The 23113-nt window shown below is 43.7% G+C and overlaps 1 protein-coding gene and 1 long non-coding RNA gene across 10 annotated transcripts in view; one reads left to right on the top strand and one right to left on the bottom strand.

Moving 5' to 3' along the window:
- LOC137542039 (uncharacterized) overlaps positions 1-23113 on the bottom strand; it is a 713380-nt gene that overhangs the window by 532432 nt on the left and 157835 nt on the right. For all 8 annotated transcript variants that reach the window (XR_011025333.1, XR_011025337.1, XR_011025331.1 and 5 more), the window contains one exon: positions 6876-6968. This is a non-coding gene — a long non-coding RNA (uncharacterized lncRNA). The remainder of the gene's footprint in view (positions 1-6875; positions 6969-23113) is intronic.
- The window catches only part of LOC137542033 (arf-GAP with SH3 domain, ANK repeat and PH domain-containing protein 1-like), a 307340-nt gene that overhangs the window by 282637 nt on the left and 1590 nt on the right, over positions 1-23113 (top strand). For both annotated transcript variants that reach the window (XM_068263631.1, XM_068263630.1), the window contains 4 exons: positions 8690-8756; positions 8995-9050; positions 15315-15466; positions 22955-23077. In XM_068263631.1, the coding sequence (XP_068119732.1) occupies positions 8690-8756; positions 8995-9050; positions 15315-15466; positions 22955-23077 (398 nt within the window). The remainder of the gene's footprint in view (positions 1-8689; positions 8757-8994; positions 9051-15314; positions 15467-22954; positions 23078-23113) is intronic.

Here is a 23113-nt window from a genome sequence, read left to right as displayed (position 1 = left end):
GCTAGTGGTTTGAATCGTCCCCTAAACGCTCACAAAATCGCTCTAGTGGGTTCCAGCCCTAATAAATATCCAAGCAGTACAAGACTGAAGGCTGCATTACCTTATTTTAGCCACAAGATGGAAGCAAGACACTACCTGAGCTGTATTACTCTGTAGTACAACTTTCAAATTCAATAAACTACTTGTTTTTTTTGTTTGTTTGTTTTTTTTCAAATTTAACTTTTTATTGGTACTTGTTAAAAGACAATTACAACATATGCGTTATATTGTACCGGTAGAATTTCCTTAACATCAAACATTGGGTGAAAAATACAAATAAAGAACAAAGTAGAACATTGCATATAGTATTCACTATATAACATTGTTGTTACTAAATACCGTATTTTCCGTCATATAAGACACTCCGGAATATATGATGCACTTAGGTTTAGAGGGCAAAAACTGGGGGGGGGGGGGGGGGAATAAACTATACCTGGTGCGTCCATATTCCAGGAGCGTCTTGTAAATGTTCTCCCCTAAATGGTGTCCTCCTGTGTCCACGTGTCTCCATCATTGTGTTCCCCATGTCTGCCCTAAGTGTCCTCCTGTGTCCCATTCTCTCCCCCATGTGTCCTCTGTGTCACCCATGCATGCCCCATGTGTCCTTTGTGTCCCTCATGCATGCCCCATGTGTCCCTTATGTATACCCATGTGCCTGTGTCCCCTGCGTGTGTGTAAACTCTTGCCGCTCCCGACGTGTGCCTCTGCCTGCTCCCCATGTCTACTATGTGTCCGGCCGTGTGTCCCCAGCAAGTGTATAATATGCCTGCTCCTGCTGTGTGCCTTATCTCCCCCTCCCTCTCCCCAACCCCTCCCCCTTGTGGTTGCTGCCCCCCCCCCCCCCCCGGTGTTAATCAGTAGCGGGCTTACCTCTCCTAGTCCGCCATGCCCGCAAGGATTGGAGACCTCCTTCACAGCAACGCAACTTGCTCTAGTGATCGGCATGTGATAATGACGCAACCATCACATGCCGACCACTAGAGGGAGCCGCGTGGCTGTGAAGGAGGTCTCCAATCCTCGCGGGCATGGCAGAGCGTTAAGCCCGCTGCATATTAACACGGGGGGCCAGCAACCACAATGGGGGGGGGGTTGATAAGGCACACGGCATATTATACAATCGCGGGGGACACGTGGCCAGACACATAGCAGACATAGGGAGCGGGCAGAGGCACACATCGGGAGCAGCCAGAGTTTACACACACAGGCCAGGGAATTCCTGACGTGGCGGCGGGTCGCGGTTCGTATCGGCTGGCGTTCATAAGTCGGGGATTCCCTTTGCCGTATAAGACGCAGGGACTTTTTCTCCCTATTTTTGGGGGAGAAAAAGTGCGTCTTATACGGTGAAAAATACAGTAGTTAAACATTTACACATAGTTTTAGCTGATCATGCCATTGATCATTTTAGCTGGTCATACATCTTAGTAATTGTTATAAGGCATATATTTTTCTAATGTCTTTGAAACAAATGTGTGAGAATAAAAGCAAGACATTAAAATATATAAAAAAATAAAGCGTCACATGATTAGCATGTGACGCTTGGTGTAATGCAGCGCACACGCAGCCCAGACTAGACAGAGGAGTCAGCGTGATTCTGAGCCGCTCGCTATGCGCCGGCCAGAAGTGAAGAGAGGAAGACCTACTGCGCACACAGGGCGCAGTATGTCCGGGTGGGGGGTCAATCAAGTCGCAGGACACCGGGACCTATATGAGACTAACGGCAGCAGATGGAGGGGGGGCAGGACCGGCTAATGGTATGTACTTTTAACCCCCCACACACTGCAGCAAACTTATTTCCCAGCTGTGGTATCCTTTAAGCCATTAAAGTGGTAAATATCATTTTTTTCGGGATATCATTGGCTTTCTTTGGGTTATATATTTTCGCAAAAGTTGTTTTACCACTTGAGCCCCAGAGGTTTATATCTCCCTAGTAACTAGGCCATTTTTTACAATTCAGCACTTCAACCACAACTGTTGGTGATATCTGATTGCTGCTGCCATTTTTAGGTTTTTTTTTTTGTTTTGTTTTTTTTAATTAATTAAAAATTATCATTCAATAAACAAACAAACCCTATTTATTTTATCCCACCCCCCCCCCCCCCAAAATAAATAAATAAATAAATTCGTAATATTACATAGCCATATGCCTATGATAAGATCACACTGTGGGCCGCTCTGGGGGACAGTTAAGTGACAAGGCTGTTCTTTGTACAGCGCTGCTCTAGATCACAGCACTATTCACATGTTTTTTACTATTTTACATGTAAATTACAGCCTGCCAGCTCCAATCGTGGCTGGCAGGCTGATCGCGGCGGCCCCCTGTGTTTACTGCAGGAAAGGCGCACTTGAGCGAGCACTTGTTCCCTGTAAATCATGCCTCTTGTGAGACCACGCCCCATGGCGTGATCGAGGAATGAGAGCGACACTCTGCGGCCGCAATCCTGCATTATGCGGTCGCAGAGAGGTTACGTTTATAGTCTTTCTACATGTAAAGAATAGAAGTAAATGCAGAAAATACACTTTTCTTCATTTTTTACCCTTCCTATTTTTTACATAAGGGCCACAGTTATAATACACCTAAAAATATATTTTTAGGTTTGTTCTGATTAAAATGCACCCATACATGCCATATTTTGATACTATTTTGGGCATGTAGCGGACCATTATTGCCAGTCTGTGCATCTGTAGTGATTGCATGCGAACACTAAGGCGCATAGTTTTGGGGCCCCAGTGCTGTACGGATGCATCACTAGGCAACAGCACAGAGATGCATCTATACAGCGTTGAGTCCCCAACCGCATCCGATTGCTACGGGTGGCAGTCATTTCGGGCGTAAACAGATTTTAAACCAGGTAGACACACTAAAAACACAAATTTTGGGGTGCGTACACACATCCAATTTTGATTGGCCAATTTTATCACCTCCATGTTGTATGAGAGCTTACTTAATCAAGTATTTAAAATCTGTTGACCCTCATGCTACATTGAGGTGGTAAAATTGGTCAATGATTGGCCCATCATAATTGAAAGTGTGTACCAGGCTTTTAGCCATAGGCTCTGAACAAGCATGCAGGCCAGATGCTTCTGACTGAAGTCTCAGTGAATTAGCTGCATGCTTGTGTCAGGTGTGTGATTCAGACACTACTACAGCCAAATAGATCAGCACGGCTGCCAGGCAACTGGTATTCTTTAAAAGGAAATAAATATGGCAGCCTCCATATCCCTCCCACTTCAGGCCTACTTTAAGGGGGATAAAGAAGCAATGACTTCTTGAAGATACTGAATGAGAGGGGTGGAGCTTGGCAGATTGGTCATAGCTAAGGATTATGTGGTGCAAGAGCGCCACTGTTTACATCAAACAATAAATATTTATAGGGTGTAAAGTAAACTTAAAATCTGTATAGCAAGTACAATTTGTGGTACAGGAAGCAACCAGTGTCTTATCTTTTAACCTGCCTGGCGTTCTATTAAGATCGCCAGGCAGGCTGCGGGAGGGTTTTTTTTTTTAATAAAAAAAAAACTATTTCATGCAGCCAACTGAAAGTTGGCTGCATGAAAGCCCACTAGAGGGCGCTCCGGAGGCGATCTTCCAATCGCCTCCGGCGCCCAGAATAAACAAGGAAGGCCGCAATGAGCGTCCTTCCTTGTTTTGCTTACATCGTCACCATAGCGACGAGCGGAGTGACGTCATCGACGTCAGCCGACGTCCTGACGTCAGCCGCCTCCGATCCAGCCCTTAGCGCTGGCCGGAACTTTTTGTTCCGGCTACGCTGGGCTTAGGCGGCTGGGGGGACCCTCTTTCGCCGCTGCTCGCGGCGGATCGCCGCAGAGCGGCGGCGATCAGGCAGCACACGCGGCTGGCAAAGTGCCGGCTGCGTGTGCTGCTTTTTATTTGAGCCAAATCGGCCCAGCAGGGCCTGAGCGGCAGGCTCCGGCGGTACTGGACGAGCTGAGCTCGTCCAGACCGCCCAGCAGGTTAAGTAGGCTTGCTCATGGTACACACTTTCAATTATGATTGGCCAATCACTGACCAAATTTTTACCACCTCCATGTAGTATGGGGTTCAACACATATTGAATACTATGAGCAGATTGCATAGGCAAACCTTCATATTACATGGTAAAATGATTGTTTAAAATTTGATGCGTGCATGCACCCCTTAGCCTTACCCCCTCCCCCATACACTCACTCTCAGAGAATTCTGGGAAACCAGGTATTATTTCTACTAACTTTGGAACACAGAGTTGAAAAAAAAAAAATCTGCATCGCTGCACCGCCAATAGTAAAGATGTCGCAAACTGTGATACATTTTTAGAATGAAAATTACGATGAGGAAAGATTCTACCAACACTAAATATGCGGAAATATACTGCGCTCCACTGGAGATCTTAATATCACTGCGCTTGCTCAAATACGCTGTAACAAAAAATTCAGAATATGCACATCGTGCCCAGCATTGCCTTCAACAAGCCATGTTTAGCACCCCTCTGGAGTGCGGCACGGGGTGCTAAACATGGCTTGTTGAAGGCAATGCTGGGCACTGCATATTCTGAATTTTGTTGTTACAGGGTATTTGAGCAAGCGCAGTGATCTATTGGATATAAAAACTAAATATGGTAATTTATAAATGATTATTGTAAAATATAAGTAATTTTAATAATTATGTTATTTTCAGTACAGGTCCTCAAATGCTTTTGATCAGACAGACCTCTGCTCAGCCATTGCTGCCTGTCTATGATCTTGTGTCTGCAGTCATTGACATTCTAGCAGAATCTCCTCTGCTTGCAGCTTGGGCTGTTCTGAGTGTGTCAGACGCCGTTTCTTGTTCAGCCTAAGGGGACTTCTCCAGACAAACTGCACAAAGCAGCCAGCCTATAGGGAAAGCTTCTGCCACATGGCACAAAGACCACCTATGCCAATTTCCCTGCAACCAAAATGATTTAACAGGACCACTTATTTAATCTGAATGTGAGCCTGAGCTAAACGTAAATGTATAAGATAATACATTGTGAGGAGGTGTGTAGTACAGAGGAGTCCCAAGACTTCCTACGGATACAGGAAAAACACAGAGTAAGGGCCAGTGCACACTAAAAACCTCTAGCAGATCAGAAAAACGCTAGAGGTTTTTGAAGCAGATTTTCAGAGCAATTCTAGGCATGTTTAGAGAAATTTTCTAAACATGCCTAGCGTTTGTGTTGTGTGTTACTGAACAGCTTCTGTAACAAAAACGCCTGGAAAACCGCTCTGATCTAGCGTTTTTCAGAGCAGTTTTCCACTTTCCTATACTTTACCATTGAGGCAGAAACGCCTCAGAAATCTAAAAAATGCTGCAGCCCCTGAGTTTGCGTTTGTGGAAAAAACGAGCCGCTCCGGTGTGCACCATCCCATTGAAATACATTACCCAAGCGGTTGTGGATAAATACAAAGTGATGAGGTACTCACAAAGGTGGGCTGCAAGACCAGCAACCACAGTATAAAAACCAGTGAGGAAATCCCGTCCCCACTCGGGTTCTTTGTCTTCAAATGTATGGGTCATACTACAGAAAAAACGATTGTTTGGGTAGACAAAACAAACAATTGACAGCAACCTCTAATAGCTAGGGGGCCGTAAACAATATCACTGGGAGGGAGAAGGCGCCCCAAAAACGCGAAATGCATTATTATTTTTGTGTCTGATTATTACAATTTCTATCCTGTATTGGCATTGCCCCTTCTTTTTAGAGGTAAACCATTTTATACAGTAATTATTACATCCATGGTTATTTTTTTGGGGTGCCTTCTCCCTCCCAGTAAGATAATACATTGTATTTGTAGGAGTAATAGTATTTAGAAATTCCCTACACATCTATTCCTATATTCAATTTAACGAGTTCAGTTTGATCCCCAAAGCTGTGAAAAGTAAGGTATAATCTGGTTCAGTCAGATGCTTATATGAACATTTAAACTTTCCAGCTCTTTTTTTTTTTTTTTTTATAGCAGTGTTTGCTCACCCAGATCAAACTAATTTGCTTCTGTTTACTCTTCAGGCGAGCACCTTGAATTTTCTGTGTGCTTCATTTGCATACAGAACACTGTTCTCTTTACTGAATGCTAAAAAAAAACACACCTTTGATTGATGTCGCCCTGGGCGACATCGCTGGACTGGCCTGTACAGATGCATCAGCTGTGTAGCTAACAACACATTCTGTTGCTATGCAGTGGGGCAGAGAGATGACTGGGACGTTGTGAAACGCCCCATGCACTGAGAGATTCTCCACGGTTACTCCCCTCTTGCCTGAGGAAGCAGGTTTGACTCGCAAAATGCGTCACAACAAAGAGGCGTAAATCCTAATAAAAATTGTATTCTATACTGAAATAGAACTATTGTGTCATCTGTTGGGAGGTAAGTCCACCACTACCTCCCATTTTTAGAGGGTTTTTAGGGTAATTTAAGCTCTTTTAGCACCCATGTATTCACAAACCAGTCCTGTTTAAATAATCAGCTTGAATTGAATGAAATCTAGCATTTATCTCATATTTATGCTCATGGTAGGGTGATGGCCATACACAAAATCAGTAAGTGGCAATCGCTGCTAGCACAAATTTCCAAGGGCTGTAACAATTCCAGTACAATAAACTACAGCCATTAGATATTCATTAAACAACTTAATAAAATGGTGACCTTCCAGAGGCTGCATGAAGAGTGTATTATAGATAGTAAGCGGTAGATAAAATACATGGATGAATTTGCAATTTCCTCCCATCTTCCCTGGGGTTTTTGGCCAGCAGGTCACTTCAGTACATACATACAGTAGCTCATTGTGTGTCAAGTCATGAAATCATGAGACAAAGTTGGGTACCTTCCAGAGTGGGCCATCAGACGTGTGTTCCTCCAATCCACACTGTCGACTTGTTTCAGTAGTAATGGGGTCTAGGGTCGCTCCGAGTCAGCTCTAGAATAAATTATAATGAAATGATCATTTTAATAACATTAGATTATAAAAATAATTTTGCAGCACTGATACCGGTTTATTGCAATTTATTTTTAATTTTAGTGATATTTAAAGTGACACTAAAGCAACAAAAACATTCTGATATAATGAATTGTATGTGTAGTACGAATAATTCATAGAACATTTGTACCAAAGAAAATAGTCTCATAATTTTATTTTCATTTATATAGCTGTTTTTCCATAACATTGTATCATTCTCTAATATTTGCAGTTTACAAATTACACTCTGCATTTTAAATGATGAAACAGAGCAGAGCTAATGAACCTTTGAACTTCCTGGCAGAAAAACCTTAAAGAGTAACTGTCGGGCATAAAATCAAAAATCAATTCTATATTTTTATCTGGTAAACAAGTAATGAGGATGCTAATCAGGCAATCCAAAAGTTAAAATCTCTTTTACTTTTCTTGTTTATAAATGATCATTCCCCAGTTTACCTGATTCTTATTTGGTACATTGCCACACAAAGGAAGTTGCAGGGCATGCTGGGTTGTCCTTTTTTTGCTTCTGTGCATTAGTTAAGTCTGAGGGGAAATAAAGAAGCAAAAAAAAAAAAAACCCAGCATGCCCTGCAACTTCTTTGTGCGGCAACGTACCAAATAAGAGTCAGGTAAACTGGGGAATGATCATTTATAAACAAGAAAAGTAAGAGATTTTAACTTTTGGATTGCCTGGTTAGCATCCGTATTACTTGTTTACCAGATAAAAATAAAGACTTGATTTTTTATTTTATGCCCAACATATACACTTTAAACAAGTAACAGTGAGAGACAGGTTGAGATAAGCACTTCAGAAAACAGCACTGTAGCCGGCACAAGTTGGGTCGGAGACCTCAAAGAAGCTTTTTTTGCATCGATAACTGAAGTTTCTCAACTCTTCCTGTACTGGAAATAATATGACTCATATCTGTGCTAATAATGTTTTATTTCTTAGCTGTACTATACATACAAATCACTATATCATAAGTTTATTTTCACTTCAGATTCCCTTTATGAGGAGCTGATCCATTAGATTTTGCAGTAGAGGCTGAATTATATCCATCAAGTTTCCTAACATTTCATTTTTCTTTTAAATACATTCATTTTCAAAATACGTATGTTTTTGCTGCAAGTAAAATAATGAACTTTGAATCAATGCATGTGAATTTATAGCTGGGACTTAGGGCCCGTTTCCACTAGTGCGGTGCGGAATCGCCGCATATCACCGTTGACAAAATCGCATGCGGGTGCGATTCCGCATGCGTTTTGCCGCGATTTCGCATGCGATTTCGCATAGGCAGGGTATATGCGATTTTAACCATGTCACTGCCTGTGTCAATTTACATTACTTTCAATGCGAAATCGCGGGAAAAAACGCATACAAAAAACGCATGCGATTTCCCTATTAAATACATTACCTGCGAATCGCCTGCATTCCACACGCAGGCGAATTCTGCAGGGTCTACCGTGCAGAAAAATCCTGCACATAAAAACGCAAATGAAAACTGACAAGTGGAAACAGTCCCATCCACTTGTATTGCCTATGCGAATCCGCATGCGTTGTCTGCATGCGAATTCGCGCTAGTGGAAACGGGCCCTTATAGACTAGATACATCCTGATCCATGCTTGTAGATCATTGTGGAAACCTCTGTGGGACGTTACAAATACTGTTTTTGTTTTTTAGATTACGGTTCCTGCTGTACATCTCCCTCCAAATATCTCCAATCAGAAGTTGTATCCAGGAGACCCAGGTTTGTACAAAGTGGGTGTGGCCACACAGGCTCCTCCCCTTCTCCGCTCTTTTCTCAGAGGTGAAAGAGCAAGGTGAAACTGGGTTTGGAGATAAATTACCCTTCAACTTTTTTATCAGATTTTATTTGTTTAAAACTTCCTTTGCATGGAGAAATTTGCATGTTGCCCTGCTGATGTAAATCTAAGAATAAGTAGTGTATAAGCCTTTTAAATTATTTTTATTTTGTCTGGTTACAGTATTGGATCTCCAAAACTCAGCAGCCTTCATGAAGTGCCAGAAGTTCCACCGAAAGGTAGTTGTAAAAAGGCTGCCTTTATCATGTTACCAATGTATTTAGAATGTAAACGAGGACATCAACAAGTTGCCAATACCTTAAATGACAACTGAAGCAAGAATATGGAGGCTGCCATATCTATTTTCCTTTAAACTATACCAGTTGCCTGGCAGTCCTGCTGATCTATTTGGCTGCAGAAGTGTCTGAATCACACCAGAAACAAGCATGCAGCTAATCTTGTCAGATCTGACAATAATGTCAGAAACACCAGATTTGCTGCATGTTTTTTCAGGGCCTATTGCTAAAAGGATTAGAGTCAGAGGATCAGCAGGACAACCAAGCAACTGGTATTGCTTAAAAGGAAATAAATATGGCAGCCTCCATATCCCTATTATTACAGTTGTCCTTTAAACCACTGCTTCCAGGGCCGGATTTACCATAAAGCACTGTGGCAAAGGCGGCTCCCCTCTCTCAGCAGAGACGGAGGGAGAGGTCACTTACCACCTGGCTCCAGTCTGGCAGCTGCAGGCACGTAGTTAGGGGCGGAGGTCCGAGGCTTAATCCGTGCCTTCTGCGATAGTGAATGCAATACCCACACCACCGTGGTGGGTGGTGTGGGTATTGCATTCTCCTCCCTCTGTCCCTGCACTGCACCAGCTGCAGCACAGATCAGCTGTGCACTTTGGCCACGCACACTGCCATTTGCTGCTTGCTCTTCTCATCTTGGTGGGGGGTGGGCTTGATGCAATGTAAGGTGGTGACTTAGTTGTGTGTAGCCCCCAGTCGTGTGTAGCCCTGCCCCCGACAATGTGTAACCGGTTTTGTAAGGGAACTAGGGCCATGTATATAACTATTATAATTGTTTTTATTATTAAAGTAGAGAGGGCCAGATCCAGGATTTTCCTGGGAAGACCCACTCTTTGAATTATCGCGCTGCTAGGTTCATGTATATTTAGCTCTTTATGTGATATAAGAAAATAAGGGCTGGGATTGGGGGCGTGGCTTGTGTTTAGGGGTAAAAATTAGGGTGCCAGAATCTCTGTGCCTGCAAGCTCCCAAAGTGTAAATCTGGCCCTGGGTGCTTTTCAAAGTTTGTGCAGTGTCGCAGTGGCGTACCTAGGGCATTTGGCACCCGGTGCTGGGTATTAAAAGACACACCCCCACCTTAAAAAAATAAGCGTGGCCACAACCTGCGGCGTGCTTCGCGGCAAAAATGGGCGTGGTCATGACGGATGAGGGTGGAGCTAACTGTAATTTAAAGTATTAGCTAGTATAGTTGCCCCAGTATAGCTAGTAGTTTCCCCCAGTATAGCTGCCCCCAGTGAAGCTAGTTGCCCCCAATGAAGTTAGTATAGTTGCCCCCAGTATAGTTTCCCCAGTAAAGTTGCCCCCAGTATAGCTAATATAGTTGTCCCCAGTATAGCTGGTATAGTTGCCCCCCACCCAGTATAGCTAGTTTAGTTGCCCCAGTATAGCTAGTTTAGTTGCCCCCAGTATAGCTAGTATAGCTGCCCCCAGTATAGCTAGTTCAGTTGCCCCCAGCGTAAGTAGTTTAGTTGCCCCCAGCGTAGGTAGTTTAGTTGCCCCCAGTATAGCTAGTATAGTTGCCCCCAGTATAGTTGCCCCAGTATAGCTAGTTTAGTTGCCCCCAGTATAGCTAGTACAGTTGCCCCCAGTATAGATGTCCCAGGAGGGGGGAAGCAGCGCTAGAAGGAGGGGCAATGGGGGCAGCGGTGGGGAGGCGGGAAATATCCCCCCCCCCCCTCCCTCACCTGGGACCCCTCCTTCTGCCTCTCTCCCCCTCCATTTAGCGGTGGCAAGTGCGGGCTCGGCGGCGGGGAGACATGTGCAGAATTACTCACCACTTCCACGTTTTAAGCGCTGGCAGCGTCATGTCGTCACAGATCTCCGCCTTCAATGCCGTCCACTGTCCTTCCGCTTATCAGGAAGCACTTTTTTTTTTTTAAATATATGGATTTTTACCCAAGGCATGCAAGCGCCTTGTTACTTGACACCACACATGCGTCAAATTAAACAGAGAGAAAATCAGGCTATGCTGTCCTATCAAGTATGGCCAACTTTAGTTTGTCATACCTCTGAGTTTAGTGTTGATTGGATGAATACAGCAAATTCCCTTGAGCTTTTTATATTCTGATTAGCACCACCTGGATGTGTAAGTTAGGTTTATTACGCAATAGATTCCTAGCCCCAAAGCGCACATGTAGAGAAGGTGCCAAGTTAATTTGGGTGCCCGATCCAGCAGTATTGTCGATAGTAAAATGCCAGAGATGTCAGCATTCAAACTCACACAGTTACTGACATTCTACTAAGTGCAGGACAGGGAGTGCAAACCTGATATCATTTCTCTTTGTGAACTCCAGGGGACATGTAGTGACCATGTACAGCCAGTCTCCACCTTCTACCAGATTCTTCCAGTCCTTGCTTGCCTGACATATAGTCTAACAGCAATATTTCCCATGTCTAATCTTCTATACCCTTTTCCCACCACCACCCCTCAAATTACACTCTGAATTAAACTCATCTGAGACAGCCAATGATTATCGCCTCTATCAAAAATCTACTGTGTGTATAGGGGCTCCCATCCCCCTCTGCCTATTGTTGAGTGACCTGCCTTGTGGATTGACTTGATCGAGCGCTGGCAGAGGGCATTGTTACACCACTCACTACATTAGTTCTGCACCGCTCCATCAGCCCGGAGGCTAGCAACGCAAGGGCCTTTTCAGATGCTGTCCCGGTTGGACGCCAGTTGTAGCCATGAGGGGGGGGGGGGGGGGCGGAGCTGTAGAACTGCCGTAAAGGCTGGGGTATTTAAACCCTGGCCACTCACTGCTCAGTGTTGTACCCATGCCCTTCCCCTGGTCAGTCTGTTATTGCCAACCTGTTCAGTCAGTCCAGTCCGCCCGATCAGGTCATTTCTGCCACTTCCGTTCAGTCAAACCTCTCATTCAGTCCTGTCTTCAGTCCGTCCTTCCCTTACTGCAGGGTTCACCCCTCCTGTTCTTGTCATTACTGGTGGGGCAGCCCTGGGGTGTGTGACCTTGTGGGCACCAGGCAGTAAAGTAGTCTGCCACCTGCTAGGGGTGACGGCCCTTGCGGGGTGGGCTGGTTTGAAGACCTGTGCCCACTTAGACTCTATGCCCTAGTGATACTTGCACCAATCACTGGTGCTGAGATTAACCGGACCTTGACACTAACCTACCTCCTGATTTGCCATTGGCTATCACCTTATTAATTCTTCTAGTAATCCTGGCCTATCGTTAAACTGACCTATAACCTAACATTAAAAATCCCATGGCCTGATACATCACTTATGAGGTCAGAGAAGCTTTATTCCCCAATGAACAGTGGCTTATATAGCTGTTTCAGCTGCAATAATAGGACTTATTGAACACTATCTGCACTGCGGTTTGGCTCTGATTTACAGGCGTTGTGTGGCTCAAAGCCAACAACACAGCTCCATTTATTGAATTGTGAAGTAAAGGAGTAGAACTGATCTGTAGTCCAATAGTGTGGCATTCTGCATGTGGATACGCCGACCTCTGTAGAGGAACATTTTCCAATCACACAGTTACAGCTCTTCTATACCTACTGATCAATGCAGCCGACAGCCTTACACAGGAAAACCTGGTTAACCCACTGAGGAGTACCTAGAGAGCTAATGGTGACCCAGAACCACCTGGAGGGTATAAAAGGATAAGAGACAGAACCCTCTCACTAAAAAAGTGATGCTAAATATAATTTTGCTTTCTTAAAGTAAATCTGTAATAAAGAAAACTTCCCCTGGGGGGGTACTTACCTTGGGAGGGGGAAGCCTCTGGATACTAATGAGACTTCCTCCATCCTCCTCCATTGCACAGTGGCAGCACTAGAAGCCCTTCGAACAGTGGGCATGTAAATAGTTACCTTCTCTAGCACAGGCCTAGTAGCGGCTCGCCCCCCCCCCCCCCCCCCATTCTCCTAAGCCTCAGCGATCCAGCCCCCGAACAGAAGGACCTATCAATACTTGCCTTCTGCGCTCCTGGGCAGGCAGAAATAGCCGAGCTCGATAGGGCCCGCTCTGCTCTGCAGGCGAGTCGCACCTGCACAGTAGAGCGGACCCGATCGGGCTTGACTTGTTCCACTAGAGCCCATCAGAAGGCCACTACTATGCCTGCGCAGATGTTAAATCTTGCAGTCGCTATTGCACCTGCACGCCACAGACCAGCTAGTCGACTGATTTTTAGCGCAGGGTCCCTGAGGCTTACGATGATGGGGGAAGCCTCATTAGGGGCCATGGGATTCCCCTTCCTGAAGTAAGTAGCCCCCAGGGGCTCTTTTTTTCTTACAGTATTCCTTTACAACTCAAGGAATTCAAAGTACCCAGATAGCCCTTGGTGTTAAAGAACCAATTGGAGAGTATAAGCGGTTGGTCCAATGCCTATCCTATACAGCCTTATACATCCATGCCATGCACTGATGAGGACCAAAAGGCTAAAATGGTGCTGTATGCATGTTGGATTGCTATGGCTCTATAAAATGTGTATGCTACAGGCTGGCTCACTATACACTTGCAGTTCAGGATGCACAGTGTGCTGGCGTTCAGCAGCATAAATATATGATTTGCATATTGAGAGTGATGCATCATGGGGAGCCACACTTGCTCACTTAAAGAGGAACTGTACTGAGAATAATGCAACTAAGAAAACTGCTTATTTTTTACAATATCGCTTTCTAAATTAGTTTGCTCATTGTAAACCAGTGCCCCCTCCCCCCCCCCCCCCCCCCCCCAATTTCACGCCCTGATTTACATTCTGAAATTTATCAGAGGTGCAGCTCTGCGGAATGTTGACTGAGCGTTCTGAAGCCAGTACAATATATAACTAGTCTCCCAGAATGCTCAGGGAGGAGGATACCGCATATCTAAACAGCCTAGGCTGTGACATCGCTGGAAGGGCAGGGCTACATACCAGTATACAGCAATATATAGATATAGAAAGTGGTTTTGATGCAGGAACCAGGATTTACTGTAAAACTGGGTACCCTGAATGATTTACTATATTTCAAGCTTAATTATTGCACACAACATATGTTTTAAAAGGTCCCTAAAGGAAAAAAAAAAGTCCCAATTTTGGTACTTACCTTGGGACAGGGACTCCTCGCTGTCCCACCGCTAAGCCCTCCGCAAGCCTGGAACTTGTCCACACTGTGCAGGCAGCTCCCATGTGCGCACAGAGTAAGCCATCTATGCAGTGCAGGCAAGCTCTGTGAAACTTTGAGGGGGCCCAGAGCTGGAACGGAAAGACTGCGAGGGAAAGGGAAAGCCTCTTTGAGGATCCAGAGGCTTCCCACAGAGGCGCTCATTTCTGCATCTAGACCCATTGAGTTATACTCCTATTTGCCTGATGAAGCAGGACCACACCTGCGAAACGCGTTGCACTAAGTGGAGTTCAATTATATTGATATATTGTGACTTAATTGAGTTTTATATTTTTGAGGGAGGTAAGTCCACCTGAACATCCCCCTCTTTTAGACGGTTTTTAAACATTTTTATTCTACTCTGGCGCCTCTGTACACCAAGCCTTGCTGAATACTTGAGTCCACCCTCGGTGGAGGGGTGCTACCCCGTTTCCTATCTACAGAGAGCGACACTTGAGACCTGCACTTGAAGTGGTTGCCTATGGGTAACCCAAGTTTGTGAGTATATCTAAATATTTTGCTTTTAACCACAACCAACTTAACAATACTACACCATATCGGGCTCTCGATTTCTCTTTGTTCTTCCAAGCTGATTACTTTAATCTTCTTTTTAAAATAACTTTTTTAGCATTTAACAATTGAAAAAGTACCCAAATGCTGGTGAAAAAGCACTATCAAAATGATTGTATTTTCTTGCTTGCTGGTAGTTTAAAAATGCATTTTATGACAAGGTATGAAAATAGTCATGAGAAAAAGTGAATTTCATATGGGCCTCGAACTCTTGAGACACCGCTATTGAACAGAGGCATTAAAACATTCTATTTTGTAAATGTTGAAATATAAAATAAAACTATGGTATATCTTAAAGTCATTTTTAGGAGAAGGAGTATAAATACAACTGTTTATCTCATCAGTTTTTCACCTCGGGTTTACTTTTGCCTTGAAGGCAAAATTATATTTAACCCACTGAGCTGTGTATTGATTTTGTATGAATGTTTAAATTAATTCTGGCAGCAGGCAGTACTGAGAATAGTGACTTATACAGTAGTGACTGGTAATGCATGTTACATGTGCTGCTCTTTGTAGTTGATTATAGGACAGATGGATATACAAAAGCAGGAAACCAAAGATCAGCCCAGAGTAACACGTCTCCAGGAGGGTCCTCTGTACAAGAACTGCATCACCTACCGGTGCCCACCCAGGAGCCCCCGCAGCCCATGCCACGCAGGATGAGTATGGTGAGCAAGTTACTGGCTGCCAGTTTCCATGCCAGCTGAAAGGCAATGAAGTAGATATGGCATGTTCTTGGCATGATGGATAGATCAGCATGTGTAAAACTGATGAAAAAATATTTCGGAGGATCAGAACATCAGGTATTAAAATGTGCTGCCAGTCAATGGATTAGTCCAGGTCTTGAATAACTCCTGCTCTGTGCAGCCAATTGTTGCTGGAAAATGGGAGTTTATGGACAGATAGCACACCAGAGTAGTGTTTGTAAAGGAAGCATTGAGTTTATGGTCAGTTCTGGAAATGTATAGCTGGCTGCAAATAGAAATGGAGAGATTATTTTTTTATTTTTTTTTAAAGAGAATTTTTTGTTTTTTTTAACCCCCTTGGCGATATAAAATTTCCGCCAGGAGGGAGCGCAGCAGTTTTGTTTTTATTTTATTTTTTCTTATAACATGTAGTGAGCCCAGGGCTTGCTACATGATAGCCGTTGCTCAGCGGCATCCCCCCGCCCGCTTCGATCAGGAAATCTCATTCAAAGAACGGGATTTCCTGGAGGGCTTCCCCCGTCGCCATGGCGACGGGGCGGGATGACGTCACCGACGTCGGGACGTCATTGGGAGTCCCGAACCACCCCTCAGCGCTGCCTGGCACTGATTGGCCAGGCAGCGCACGGGGTCTGGGGGGGGGGCCTCACGGCGCGGGCCGGCGGCGATCGGTGTGCTGACGCAGCTAGCAAAGTGCTAGCTGCGTCCAGCAAAAAAAAAAAAAATTAAACAAATCGGCCCAGCAGGGCCGGAGAAAACCTCCTGCGCGGCTTACCCCGAAAGGAGGTTAAAGAAACAATACAATGAAGAAAACATAAATTAGAAAATAAGAAAGAAAAAGGGCCATTCCAGCACACATGTACATATTGACATAGATCAATTATTTGATTACAATCAACATTGGATCAGAACATAATTGTAGTTTAGACAAAACTTTGATTTCTCACAACTTACATGTATTACTGACATTCGATATAATGAAGATGACAATAAAGCATATAAATGTATCTATAAACGCCTTTTAAACCCATTGTAGGTCTTGAACAGCTACGTTTATATCGAGATTAGGGATTGTAGTTTCTGTGGCATTTTACCCATCTATACCAGATTTTATAAAAAAAAATGTAAATTGATTTTGTGACTGATATGTGATTTTGTATAGTGGGAGCGCTGAATTTACTAGTTTTTTCCACTCTCTTATAGAGGGGACTGACGGTAGTTTCCATTTTAAAGTTATAGCTTTTCTGGCATAATGTAGAAGGATTTTAATTAGGATAGATTGATTTTTGCTACAGGGTATATCTCCCAAGATCCCCAATAAGCATAGCTGTATATCCAGAATCGCATTATTAACTAAAGGGCAGCTCCATACGCAGTGATGAAAGTTAGCATGAGGGGCTTTGCACTTAAAGGGGAACTGAAGAGAGAGGTATATGGAGGCTGTCATGTTTATTTCCTTTTAATCAATACCAGTTGCCTGGCAGCCCTGCTGGTCTATTTCTGTGCAGTAGTATCTGATTAAAACCAGAAACAAGCATGCAGCTAGTCTTGTCAGATCAGACTTTTAAGTCTGAACCACTGAAACACCTGATCTGCTGCATGCTTGTTCAGGGGCTATGGCTAATAGTATTAGAGGCAGAGGATCAGCAGGGCTGCCAGGCAACTGGTATTGTCTAAAAGGAAATAAACATGACAACCTCCATATACCTCTCTCTTCAGTTCCCCTTTAAAGCAGCAATCATCATAAGAGGAGCCCATTTTAGCTAGTCTTAGTGGTGTGTAGTAGACTTGGTGAAACCATTTAATATTTGGAATGTTATCATATGAGGCAATGATATCCTTATCCCTCAGCATGTTCTGACCATTTCTCTTGGGATAAATGAGAGATTATTTTTTACTAACATTACACCACAAAAAGACTTGAGAAGCATTGAACTGTGTTATTGGCAAATTTATAAGGAGAAGTTTCCTTTTTAAAGGGAACCCGAGCCAAAGATTGGGTTCAAAAAGAGAAAATTACCTAAAAAGAGGGAAGCCTCTGGATCCTATTGAAGCTTCCCTCCGCGTGCTCTGTCCTCTCACTTGTGAACGCCCACCCCTCCACATTAGGGCCACGGACCTTCTCTGCCATCAGCACGGCAGTGCAGTTGCCGCCTATGCACATTATGCTCCAGCTTACTGCGCATGTACGGCCCCGATATGATTGCTGAAAATTGATTGCCACTAATCTTCCGGGGGGGGGGGGGGCGCTCAACGAGGGGAGGGGTACGACACAGGGAGGGAAGCCTCAATAGGATCCTGAGGCTTCCCTCTCTTTAGGTAATTATCACTTTTTGTACTTGAGCTTTGGCTTGGGTATACTTTAAAATATTGTTTGGTCTGGTGACCTGATGCAGCTCAGCTGAAAAGACTTAAAGGGACACTGTGGGGGGGTCGGGGGAGAATGAGTTGAACTTACCCACTGCTTCTAATGGTCCCCTGCAGACATCCTGTGCCCGCGCAGCCACTCACCGATGCTCCGGCCCTGCCTCCGGTTCACGCCTGGAATTTCAGACTTTAAAGTCTGAAAACCACTGCGCCTGCGTTGCCATGTCCTCGATCCCATTGATGTCACCGGGAGCATATTGCGCAGGCCCAGTATGGTCTGTGTCTGCGCAGTACGCTCCTGGTGACATCAGCGGGATTGAGGACATGGCAACGCAGGCGCAGTGGTTTTCCGACTTTAAAGTCTGAAATTCCAGAAGTGAACCGGAGGCGGGGCCGGAGCATCGGTGAGTGGCTGCGTGGGCACAGGATGTCTGCGGGGGACCAATAGAAGCCCCGGGTAAGTTCAACTCATTTTCCCTTGACCCCCCCTACAGTGTCCCTTTAAGGTGGCCATACATCTCTAGACTTGGTGGTCAATCAACCATCAGATTTGATAGTTATCGAATCTGATGAAAATCTGTGCTGCCAAAAGCATGCCAATTGACAGTTCCACCAATTTCAGGCTGAAAATAGTCGCATCTATGGATCAGATATGCTGGAAAATCTCGGGCCGACATGCTTGATTGGGTGTGTGATGGTACCTGCGTTCAATAATCACAAATGACAAATTCAGTGGAGACCCCTGGCCGCTGTAAACCACCACCCCCATGCAGGTATACTTTACCTGTCCGACGTTCCCGTAGTGTCTGTGCCCTGTTTCCACAATCGAGCTCCACGTAACTACCAGTATATACAGAGGGATGCGAAAGTTTGGGCAATGTTGTTAATCGTCATGATTTTCCTGTGTAAATTGTTGGTTGTTATGATAAAAAACGTCAAATATATCATATAGGAGACACACACAGTGATATTTGAGAAGTCAAATTAAGTTTATTGCATTTACAGAAAGTGCACAATAATTGTTTAAATAAAATTAGGCAGGTGCATAAATGTGGGCTCTGTTGTCATTTTATGGATCCCAAAACCTTTAGAACTAATTATTGGAACTCAAATTGGCTTGGTAAGCTCAGTGACCCCTGAGCTACATACACAGGTGAATCCAATTAGGAGAAAGAGTATTTAACCATTTACCGCCATCCTAACGTATTAAAACGTCATGCTTACCGCTATTAACAGCAACATGACGTTTTAATACGTCGCGCATTCCCGCCGCTGCTACCGCCGTGTGTCCGCCGCTACCGCCGCCATTACCGTCGGGATCCCGTGCTGGGCGATTGGGGAAGAGGACTGAACAGTCCTCTACCCAATCGCAGTGCCTGGAGTGAATGGACGTGACCGTGAACAGCGGCTACGTCCATTCACATAAACAGGAAATGTAACAGTTTAATAAAGTGTGTAAAAAAAAAAAAAAAAAAAAGTGAACACGTCCTATGAGTGTTCACCAGCGCCATCTTGTGGCCAAAAAGTATATTACACTTACAAAATACATACATTTTCAAGTATATACACATCATTAATAAAATTACACTTCCAACCCTCCCCCCCAAAAAAAACACTTGTAAAAAAAAAAATCAGCTTAAAAAAAAAAAAAAAAATAGTTGCCTTAGGGACTCAGCTTTTTTTATTCTATATTTTATGGGGGAAAATTAATTTTAATTTATTACATAGGGGCTTGTAATTATGGCCAGAACAAACAGAAAAATAACCACTTATATTTCAAAATAATATACTGTCGCCATACATTGTGGTAGGGACATAATCTAAACGGTTTAATTATCGGGACCACTGGGCAAATACAACGTGTTTGTTTTATCCACAGGAGAATGTTTAATTTTAAAACTATAAAGGCTGAACACTGAGAAATAATGATTTTTTTTCTTTTTTTTTCTGTTTTTCTCATTAAAATGCATTTAGAATAAAAAAATTCTTAGCAAAATGTACTATCCACAGAAAGCCTAATTGGTGGCGAAAAAAACGAGGTATAGATAATTTTCTTGTGATAAGTAGTAATAAAGTTATTAGGGAATAAAAGGGAGGAGCGCTGACAACTGAAAATTGCTCTGGTCCGTTAGGATAAAAACCCTTGGGGGTGAACTGGTTAAGGGGGTCAAAATTTTCCTTCCTCTTTTAAATTTTTCTGAAGAGTAGCAACATGGGGTCTCAAAACAACTCTCAAATGACCAGAAGACAAAGATTGTTGACCATCATGGTTTAGGGGAAGGATACAGAAAGCTCCCTTAGAGATTTCAGCTGTCTGTTTCCACAGTTAGAAACATATTGAGGAAATGGAAGACCACAGGCTCAGTTCAAGTTAAGGCTCGAAGTGGCAACCCAAGAAAAATCTTGGATAAACAGAAGCGACCAATTGTGAGAACAGTCAGTCAACCCACAGACCAGCACCAAAGACCTACAACATCATCTTGCTGCAGATGGAGTCACTGTGCATCGTTCAATCATTCGGCACACTTTACACAAGGAGATGCTGTATGCAGAGGAAGCCTTTCCTCCACCCACAGCACAAACGAAGCCGCTTGAGGTATGCTAAAGCACATTTGGACAAGCCAGCTTAATTTTGGAATAAGGTGCTGTGCACTGATGAAACTAAAATTGAGTTATTTGGGCATAACAAAGGGTGTTATGCATGGAGGAAAAACACAGCATTTCAAGAAAAACACCTGCTACCTACAGTAAAATATGGTGGTGGATCCATCATGCTGTGGGGCTTTGTGGCCAGTGCAGGGACTGGGAATCTTGTTAGTTGAGGGACGCATGGATTCCACTCAGTATCAGCAGATTCTGGAGACCAATGTCCAGGAATCTGTGACAAAGCTGAAGCTTCGCTGGGGCTGGATCTTTAGACCCTAAACACTGCTTAAAATCCACTAAGGCATTCATGCAGAGGAACAGGTACAGTGTTCTGGAATGGCCATCTCAGTTCCCAGACCTGAATATAATAGAAAAACTGTGGTGTGAGTTAGAGAGTTTGTCATGCTCAGAAGCCATCAAATCTGAATGAACTAGAGATGTTTTGTAAAGAGGAATAGTCCAAAAAACCTTCAATCAGAATCCAGTCTTATTGGAACCAAAAGGAAGCGTAATTTCTGCAAAAAGAGGATCTACTAAATATTGATTTCATTTCTTTTTTGTGGTGTCCAGATTTATGCACCTGCCTAATTTTGTTTAAACAATTATTGCACACTTTCTGTAAATCCAATAAACGTCATTTCACTTCTCAAATATCACTCTGTGTGTCTCCTGTATTATATATTTAACAGACATTTTTTTATCGTAACAACTAACGATTTATACATGAAATTAATGACGATTAACAACGTTGCCCAAACTTTCGCATCCCACTGTAGCATGCGGGGTGTGTGTGTGATGTCACCCACATGCTATAATGCAGGCAACCATGTGGGGGCTCAATGTAAAAGTACAACTAGGACACTAAGCGCAGATTGCAGACAGTTAAAGTATAACTGCATGGGCACCGGGAGGTGGAGGGGATGGGGGGGGGGGGCTATAAAACATTAGAGGGGGGCAACGGATGAGTGTTGCGAGGCCGGTGTCACAAGGCTGATTTCCAAAACATTTCATGCTGAAATCGATCGAGAATTGGCCTGAGGTTTATGGCGGCCAATCACATTCGAGCATAGATCTCTTGGTCGATTGACTGCCAGAATCGCTAGATGTATGGCTACCTTTAGAAGCAGACTCTGCATGAAGCTGCTGCTTGCCTCAGTATCTTTTTTTTTTTTTTTTATTTTATTTTATTTTTTGCTGTTCAGGCTGAAATAAGGGCTGATCACAGACAGGGCACATGACGGCGTGAACGGTAAGTCAAGCAATCGCGGTACTTTGTGCGGAAACATTAAGGATTTTAAAGGTCCGCCTTGACCGTTATCGCCAAATATTGCTCGTGTAATGTCGCGCCTGTACCCATGTTGCTCATCGTGGAAATAACTCATTGCTCAAAAAAAATTGCATTGGAAGAATTGTGTAGTTCAGGCATGGGCAAACTCGGCCCTCCAGCTGTTACGGAACTACAAGTGCCACAATGCATTTGCCTTTATGAGTCATGACTGTGGCTGTCAGACTCCTGCAATGCATTGTGGGACTTGTAGTTCCTTAACAGCTGGAGGGCCAAGTTTGCCCATGCCTGGTGTAGTTGGTACGAGCCTATAGGAAGGTGAGCTGATTGAGCACCTGAATAGAAAGTGCAAACTAATTGTGTCTCTATATTAACTGTTCAGAGTCTGAGGACCTTATTCACTTCACATTATCTCCTAAGTTTCTCCTAGGAAATAATGTTTCAACTTCTGTTTAAAGTAAGTTTTCAGAGCTCTACAATTGAAAAAGTACCAAAAAAGTACTTGTCAAAAATATTCTTGCTTTTCATGCTTGCTTGTGGATCAAAAAGGCATTTTATAGATAAGAATTGAAAATCTCACCTAGGAGAAAACTTGGAGAAAAAGTGAACTGGATTGGGGGCCTGAGAGGCATGTAGTTAGTTTTTGTTTGTGTCATGGCTGAAAATAAGGATGTTCTGGATTATCAGCCATATCTGGAAAACAGAGCTGACGGCAAGGCTGGGTCCACACACCTCTGTGTGTTGTCCATTCACACACTCCCCCCTTCCCCATGAAAATTTTTCAGACGGGGAGAGGCAGGCTTGCGGTAATGTTCCCTCCCATTCCCTTCTCTTATTTGCCCCACTAAATCCCATAAAGCCTGCCTCTTCCTGTCTCAAAAATATGATGTTTAACAAAAATTAAATTTGTAATGAGTGTTAACAGAGACTTGGGGAGATGAGAGCAGAAATGCTCAGGGTTATGTGGAAACAGCATGAACATATCTCTGTGCTTACCTTAGGTAGCTTTGCCTTGGTTCAGGTATACTTTAAATTACACAATGGCTTGTGCAGCACTGATTTACACCATATCAGATTTTCTCTTTCCTTAAAAAAAAAAAAAAAAAAAAAAAAAAAAAAAATCTAACACCACGTTTTTGTTTTCTGATTTTTAGAGCAAGCCCAGGCTCCGTCGGGTGAAGGCTCTGTTTGACTGCATGGCTGATAGAGAAGATGAACTCACATTTAGTATAGGAGAGATTATTGTAGTCACAGAAGAGGAGGATGAGAACTGGTGGGTAAGTATCCAAGGTTGTCTTCCCATTGTCAGATCC

This window comes from Hyperolius riggenbachi, chromosome 12 (assembly GCF_040937935.1).
Source record: "Hyperolius riggenbachi isolate aHypRig1 chromosome 12, aHypRig1.pri, whole genome shotgun sequence".
Lineage (NCBI taxonomy): Eukaryota > Metazoa > Chordata > Amphibia > Anura > Hyperoliidae > Hyperolius > Hyperolius riggenbachi.
The sequence above is the reverse complement of the archived record's forward strand: the minus strand, read 5'-3'. Positions and strand labels throughout refer to the sequence as shown.